Raw genomic sequence first — 8,291 nt, 5'->3', positions numbered from 1 at the left:
CAGACGGACGGGGGACTCTTGCCAGTGCTGTGTTTGTTTTTTCTGAAGGTAATAATGTTACTTTGAGCACATTTCATCCTGAGATGAATGGGAGAAGAAGATTGAGTCAACTATCTGTGCACAAGCGGATCTATATTCTCGTCTACACTGGACCTACATGAAGTGGTGATAGCCAGCATCCTGCTGAACCTCTTCGCTTTGTGTTTTTCTAAAAAGAAATTTCAAACGGAGGAACACCCCCCATCCTGTTCTGGATATCAAGCTGACTTTGCTGAAGTTTAACTTGGGACAAATGTGGAGCCACCTGAGGGTCCACAAGGGAGGCCATTAAAAACCAGAGGTCTCTCCAAAGGGTCTTGGATTTAGGTTTTCCTATTTCCTGACTGGACTGGCTTGAATTGTTTGTTATTTAATAATTTCATGGAGTCTTCCTTACCACAGCCTACCTGTGGATTTTCCACATGAGGTCAAACTAGATGACACAGTAGACTTAGGTCATGTAACCACCTTGAAAAGTCTTAATAATATTTATCTTTTCAGTATTTATTGTGTGTATAAAAAAAAGGGTCCTTTTGAAAGGCTTTGATCAAGATTCAAGGCTAGTTTTCAAATTCTTATTTCAACCACTGAAAGCTGACATTTCAAGTGCAGACTCACTTGAGCATCTTTGTTCTGCTGTATATCTACTGACACTGTATTTGAGCACATTAATCTGTAACACAAAGGGAAACTGATATAAGACTTAACCGTACCCAAGAAGATAAAAAAAAAAAAAAAAAAAACACTACAGGGTACCATCATGGACAAGCCGATAAGTAAGCTGTTGGGGAAGTTAAAGCTAACAGATGCAGGGAGTGTGAAATTCAACAGTTCAAAGAAAAAACACGATTCTGCCAACAACTCCAATAACAGCAACGCCAACACGGGCGTCTCAGCAGGCAGTGGAGCGAGCAGCGCTCTGCCACCCGCTCCCAGCATTGCAGCTGCCTCACCCTCAAGACCTAGCCAGTTCTCGCTTGCCTCTCCAACTGCAAGCGATCCATGTGTTCCAGCAAATGGGAGAGGAGGAGTTGCAGGAGGGATGGGGATAGCTTCCTCCCAGCTCCACGCCACCCCACCCACTTCCTCAACAATGGGCATCATATCTCCAGATGGTGAGCAGCCATCTCATCCCTCCACACTGGCACCACTGAGGCGGCCCTCCCCCCAACAACGAGCTTCCTGTTACCTAATTGAAGGTGTAGATTCCCCCCTCAGACGTGAGTCTGGCTCGGGCCCTGAGGGTGACCCTTTGGGATCGTTTGGCTCCAAAGCATCCCTCAATCAACGCCGCTATTCGCTGGAACTCCAGCAGCTGGTCAGAAGACAGCAGCTTCTCTCACAGCCGCCACCTCATTCCGTCCCACCGTTGTACCCTGCTCCCACTGGGTATGGGTCAGCTCCCAGAGGTAGTGGAGGTGCAGAGCCTGGCTACTTCTCTGAACAGGAGAGGCACAAACGCCTCTCTCTCCAGGAGGCTCTGTTTTGCAGACGCATGAGCGCAGGCAGTGAACTGTGGGAGTCCAACAGACCTGCATCCTTGTCTCACCCACCACATCGTACGTCTGACATAACAGTTGGGGGTGTTGGAGGATGCTTGTTTTACCCCCCAGGACCAACTCAAAGCCCATGCTCCTCATTCAGCCTTCAAGAGTCGGTGCTGGTCAGCCCCAGGTCCAGCTTTGCCTCCAGCACAGCCAGTGGAGGAGGGGGGAGTCCAATGGGGAGCCGATGCAGCAGCAACCGCACCAGTGGCATCAGTTTAGGTTATGACTCTCGCTACTCCGCATCTGGGGGCTTTCCTCCACATCAGCAACCCATTCAGAGTGGAGGCTCTACAGCTTCTTATGGGGCTCCGAGCAGGGCTGGGATAACCCCCGTAGAGGCCTGGACCCAATACCTGGAGGGAGGTGTGTGTCCAGTTGCATACGATAGCCGGCACTCCTACCCCCCTGCAGTAGGAAGTCCAGCAGCAGCGTGCTACCAGGGAGGCCAAGAGTGGTGGGACGATCAGCAATCTGGAATGAGAAGCAAAGAGGCAGGCATGATGGGAGAAAGAGCCAGATACTCAGACCTGCCAGGCACCCGGTACCAAGAGGAGCTGACTAGACTTCTGCTGAGAGATGCTGCACTAGAAGGTGAAGGACTACAGAAGATGCTGAAGAATCAGTCGTCAGCCCTGACCACTCTTTCTAAACCGAGTGCCACAACAACAACAACAGGGCCCTCCACAGCTGGAGTTCCACTCAAACCTCAAGACGACCCAGGTGTTGGAGTCGGGAGGGAAACCAGTGAAAACCGTCAGGAGTTCTTCGGTGAGATTCTTGTTTCGCGCTCGTTTTCATCTTAAACTGTGACAAAACAATGTGGCCAGTTTAACAGATTTTTTTTAACACAAATGATAAAATCCTGATTTTAGCCAGTGCTGTCACCGTTTATACACAGCATCCCACACATCCACGAGGCAGATGCTGGCTGACCCAGCATCTGCCTTCACCGTGTTATTATTGTCATCCTTACTGCCTGGTGTCAGATCACAGGTTTGTAAATGAAAGGGTTGAATGGATAGATGGACTGATTAATAGATGAAAGAGTATATGGATAGATGGATGGTGCCTGCAGAGACATGCAGGGTCATAACACACAAAGCATTAGGAGAGAAAGAAGCGCTCAGTCTTCAGAAACTGATCCAGGCAAGTTGACGAGTATGCCGAGAAGAAAGGAAAGCAGCATGTTGGTGACGCCAAAAGATGCGGCATTGAATATAAAAGTTCGCAACAACAGCACACACACACGCCAGTTCTCAGTCAGATTCACATTTGTGTCGGAAACATCGGACAGAATCAGGCGAGGTGTCAAATTTAGCTAATTTACCCCGACGTGGTGGAAATAGGTGGCTGATACATCAGATCCACTTAGTTCTTAAACTGCAAAATTCACACTCAGATGGAAATTACATTGAGCTGTGTTTATATGGAAATCACCATTGCTGAGACACTAAGGCTCAGTGGCTGGATGAATGTGTGTCTGTGTGTATATTATTTCTGTGTGGTAGGGTGTGTTTTTCCCCCCAAGTGACTTCAGGCCACAGTAACGCAGTGTGTCTGTGTGTGCGTGAGTCATGTATGTGTGTGTTAAGCTGCCTTGACGTGTGCAGGGGCGGTGTGCTGTAGCCTGTTTTTCTGCTCAGGTATGTGTGCCCAGAGGGGACATACAATACTGTACTCCTCTCAGCTATTAAGACGGAATCAGAAGCTCTGAGGCGTGAAGGCGGACGCTCTGAGCTCAGCCAGAATACACACACACACACACACACACACCTGTGTTTAGGTGTAATACAGAGCACAAAGGGGGGGGAGAAAACCCCTTAAAGTTAGAATGAAAAGTGTTGTCATATAAAACCAAACTAGACTCAGAGTTGATAGTTTTGGTGGAAATTTTCTAAACTTGTTTGTGATTTTTATATTTGTGAATTTTATTGATTTTTTTTTTTTGGGACCCAAGTGAGCTTCATTTTCCTCAACATTGGTCTTAAACCCAAGAAGTCTTGTTCTTAGATTAATCTCCAGTTACTTGAGCCAATTCCCTCTATATGTGGCAGCTTCAGACATTATATTTAAGGTTTAAGTCTTCCTTTTGGTTTCTGGCTTTGGCGTAGGGTTGCGCTTGCTCTGAAATTGTTAAGAGACCGTCCAAGCTTGTGGCAGCAGAGTGTAAGAATTTTTTATTTGCATGGCACTCCCTTAACCACATTACAAAGAAAAAAAAACTCAATACTACCCGTAAATAGATCACAGAATGGGTGACGCTCAGACAACCGCCCCCACTTCCTAACATTTAGCGTACCTATTGAATATGTTAACATGATACAGCTGGACTTTGTGTATGGTTTCATGAAAGCAGCAGTTTTAGAGCTAAAGCCTATGTCGTGGCAGTTTTGACCTAGAAAGGCTGATAATTTACCTTTCTGGTCCTGAGAACTGTGTCAGTGGAGACCTAAGGTTAAACTTGAGAGATTTTTAAGCTTCTGTCTCCCTGACTGAAAAAAATGTGAACAAAGAAGCAGCTAAAGATATTTGACTACTTCTGTCTTCGTTATGGATCTCTGACTAAGAAAAAAAAAGTTCTATCACTTTAAATCTTCAAATTACTCTAAATGTGTGGTTTAAATAGCATTTCAATACACATCTAAGCCCCAAACTCCTGAAGAAAGAGTCTTCTATTTTCTGGAAGGGATTGCCATAAAAGTCAGATCCGGTGGAATTTCCCTTTAATAACAGAGACTTGAGCAGATGAGCAAACAGGCTGGCATGGGTAGCTGGGTTTTAACTGTGTGAAAATCCCCTAGGTGGTGCGAACGAGAGGATTTACAAGTGTTGACACTTTGCGTGGAGTTGGATTTCAGACACATCCTCCTGGAATGTGTCGTAAACAAAGTGCTGGAAGAGCCGCCAAGCGATTACTCTGCACTAAATGCATGTGTGTGTCCATTTTTTTTTCCCCCCATGGTGCTGACAGGGACCTGTGTGAAGTGTGGGAAACGTGTGTACGGGGCAGATAACGCCTGCCAGGCTTTAGACAGCCTCTATCACACTCGATGCTTCACCTGCGTGTCTTGCGGTGAGTAACCCTTCGTCTTCTGACAATGATAATCCAAAGTATTTGCAGAATTTTCTCCACTGCAACACAGTCTTCTCCAAACATATATATCTATGCATATGCATGTATTTTTTTTTCTTTCTTTTCTTTGGTGACAATTCATGATCAAAATGTCCTGCATTTAACATTTTGAGTCGGTTGTTTTCCTCCTCCGACCCTCTGCAGGACGCACCCTGAGAAACAAGGACTTCTACAATGTCAATGGCTCTGCTTACTGTAAAGAGGATTATATGGTAAGAGTTGAGGTCAAGACATGTTTTGTCATCTGTCTGTCACACACATACACACACACACACAGCTACGTTCAAAGTTGGATTGTTTGTGCCATTGATAATCTCTTTTAATGACAGTTTTCAGGATTCCAGGCAGCTGCTGAGAAGTGTAGTGTGTGTGGCCACCTTATTCTCGAACAGGTGAGATGGCGACGTGAACAACTTGCTAAACCTTAGTTTTACATTCAATTTAAACTGAACACATAGGAATAATACTCTAATCTTTAATCTTGGGTCATTTTTAGTAAGTCGCATATTTGTAGAAGCCTCCAGAGGACGGAGAAGTTCAATGTTTTTCTGTCGGCTCCAGTTTGTTTTCCCACGGCTGAATGTTTTACGGGAATGTTTGCCTCGTTTTGTTTTTTTTTTTAATATAAATGGAAAAATATGTCTGCAGCGATTCATCTTGAAAACATTTGACCATATATGAACTACATGATATAAATAGACGTTTCTTTGGCTGTGACCTTTGGGAACTTTTTTTTTTTAATTCAAGTTGCCAATCTTTCTGAAAGTTTTCAAGCTGTGTGTTTGTCACGCCACAAACTGTTTGACCTTTTATGAAGAAGAAAACTAAAAAAAATGTGACTTGCTTTTTTTTTTTCCTCCCCTCAATTATAATCATTAGATCACCTACAGAAAATTACTACCTGGATGTGATGCTTGTAGCGTTTTTCTAGCTCAACGGCTTAAACGTTTGCTCTCACATGATCTAGAAAAGCAGCCAGCTGTGAGCAGACATTTCCTTTTAAGTATGTATAGGAACAAAAAAGCCTTTAACAAAATTAAATTTGTTCTTATAGTCATGAAGACTGTTATTCAAATTTACAGATAATTGCATATATGGTGTGTCTAGCTTAATTTGGTTTACATTCCTGGATAGAGTGAAAAAGGTAGAGAATTTAAATTAAGATCAGTGTGAGATTTTTATAAGGAATATAAACTAATTTGACATAAAGACAACAAAATGGTCATAGGTAGGCAAAGGACAGAATTCGAAACCATTTGGAAGGTGAAATTGTTTAAAAAAATATTGATTTTAGTATGCAAACTTAAAGCATTGACACACACATGCAGTTCAAGCACAACTCTTCTAATTCTCCTGGTTTACTAATTACTGGTTTGATTCTCAGATCTTGCAGGCTCTTGGGAACTCGTACCATCCCGGCTGTTTCCGCTGTGTGGTGTGCTCTAAGGCTCTGGATGGGGTGCCTTTCACCGTGGACCAACACAGCAACATATACTGCGTGGCAGATTACAACAAGTGAGACTTGTGCACCTCTGTGTTTTTGTTTTTTTTTTATTTTGTAAGGTAAATTGCGATTTTATGTCTCTGTGGTTGCTTTTAAAATGTCCCATTTAGGAACAGATACGATTGTCACAGAGGAATCGGGTTGCACTTCTGTGTGACCTAAAATACGCATTTTAACGTTTCGAAAGAAATAAAATTATATGTGATTAAACTTTCTCCTGTTGCACCGCAGGACTTTTGCCCCAAAGTGTGCCGCCTGTTTACAGCCCATCTTACCGACCGAGGTTAGTGACATGTTTAACGATGCACTTTCTCTTTTGTGCTTGAAATGCTGTTCAGTTTTACAAAGCAAAGCCCATCATCTACTGTAAACCAGAAACCTGGAGACTTAATCAGCCAAACAAACTAAAGACTGGCTTTGATGTGATTCCATGAGGTAGAAAAGAAAAGCAAGTAGAAACTTGTCATCTTTGTTGTGCTTAATTAAACCTAATTTTAGGCACAAAGTCTAGCGAACCTGTCAGTGTTGTTTAGAGGAAAAAAAACTAAATATAATTTGGATATGGGTCGTGCATAAATGCACAAATGACATTCATATTTCACGACACGTCTTCTTTCACTAAACAGCTGTTGCAATGTGGACACGTATGTTTTTTTTATTTTTCAGGTCTAATCTGTTTATTCTAATTGTATAAATGAATCCCATCATTTTTGGCGGCTGAAGATTAGTTTTTTTTTGTTTTTTTTCAGTTTTTCTATTTTAATATATATTGACAAATATTCAAATTACACTTAACAAAAACAAACAAAACAGGAATAAAAAATAAATAAATAAAAAAAAATCTGAGACTCACATTTAAGCTCACAGATATATAACCAGTAGATTGAAGTTGCTCCATACTAAGTTGACAAATAAGGAATAATTCTTGTGTACCCTTTTACATAGCAGACAAAAACACGAGCATCAAAACATTGTAATATGCTTTACCAGGTAGTCATAGTTACGACATTAAGCCTCTTGTAATAGTAGAAATGTCCAAGCCCACATATTGTAAGAAAGGTTCCCATGTTTTCTGAAAAAAATGGTCTTTGCTGTGGAATTCATGTGTTAAATGATCCAATGCAATATATTCAAGTCTTACTCTTTGCCATTTAGCCTTTAAGGGAACTTTATCAGGCAGCTGAAGATTCATAAGAAGACTCAGAACAAATTGGTGAATATTGTTCAGTCAGACTGGTGACCTCTGAAAGTTTTTTGCGTCTCAGGGCAGCGAGGAGATTCTCCGGGTCGTGTCCATGAACAAGGACTATCACTTTGAGTGTTACCACTGCGAGGTGAGTCAACAAATCCACAACCTATTTTGGTGCGCTGACTGTTATGTGGTTTAATAACTGACCTCACTTCCCCTGCGTACATTCCTGTCTTATCTGAGGTTGGCTTTCCTTTAGTTTTGTTTTTTTTTCTTTCCATTTCCCTCCTCTCAGGAGTGCGGCAAGCAACTGTCTGATAAACCCGGCTCGCAGTGCTTCCCTCTGGACTCTCATCTCCTCTGCCACTCCTGTCACATGAGCAGAGTGTGCGCCACACACATTCCCTCACACAACACACACTGATCACCTCCATGCAGCTGTTGATTCTTAAAAAATCTCATTTAAAAGAAAAAAAAAAAATCACCATGCTTTTCCTGTCGTCTTTTTTCCGAGATAAAACTGCTGATTTTTACATTTCATCTTCAACTTGGATCAGTCCTGTTTGTCACATGTACTGCCTGCTTTACGTGTACCATTACTGTACCATTGTCAAAAAGGGAACAAAGAAACTACTGCTTTGTTTTGAACTCCAACCTGGCTACTGTTTGCTGTAGAAGAACAAAAGGTTTTGCAGAATTGTTTTGTATATACATTCTTGCTAGCAACCATTTTGCACTTAAATTTAATTTTACTGTAAGATGTTATGTAATTCTGTACATGATGGGGGGCATGACTAATTTCTGTATGTTGTAATAAAATATTTTCCTTTGTGCTCAGATTGTGCACAACTATGAATTGTTGGTTACTAAATTACAAAT

General features: G+C 42.3%; 1 protein-coding gene across 1 annotated transcript; it reads left to right on the top strand.

The window, feature by feature from the left end:
• The first annotated feature begins 708 nt into the window (after nt 1-708).
• ajuba (ajuba LIM protein) lies at nt 709-8,193 on the top strand. The gene is made up of 8 exons (XM_079257966.1): nt 709-2,354; nt 4,558-4,659; nt 4,864-4,931; nt 5,049-5,111; nt 6,104-6,234; nt 6,455-6,506; nt 7,489-7,557; nt 7,708-8,193. Exons 1-8 carry the CDS (start codon nt 800-802, stop codon nt 7,834-7,836), a joined length of 2,169 nt encoding a protein of 722 aa, XP_079114092.1. The 5' UTR covers nt 709-799; the 3' UTR covers nt 7,837-8,193.
• Nucleotides 8,194-8,291: the final 98 nt, after the last annotated feature.

This window comes from Telmatherina bonti, assembly GCF_933228915.1.
Source record: "Telmatherina bonti genome assembly, chromosome: 18".
Lineage (NCBI taxonomy): Eukaryota > Metazoa > Chordata > Actinopteri > Atheriniformes > Telmatherinidae > Telmatherina > Telmatherina bonti.
The sequence above is the reverse complement of the archived record's forward strand: the minus strand, read 5'-3'. Positions and strand labels throughout refer to the sequence as shown.

What these genes read in the sequence shown, in the direction of transcription:
- ajuba (XM_079257966.1), top strand. Translation starts at nt 800, where the DNA reads ATGGACAAGCCGATAAGTAAGCTGTTGGGGAAGTTAAAGCTAACAGAT. An exon ending in AAACCGTCAGGAGTTCTTCG is followed by an intron (nt 2,355 to 4,557) that starts GTGAGATTCTTG and finishes TGGTGCTGACAG; the next exon opens with GGACCTGTGTGAAGTGTGGG. An exon ending in AGCCCATCTTACCGACCGAG is followed by an intron (nt 6,507 to 7,488) that starts GTTAGTGACATG and finishes TTTGCGTCTCAG; the next exon opens with GGCAGCGAGGAGATTCTCCG.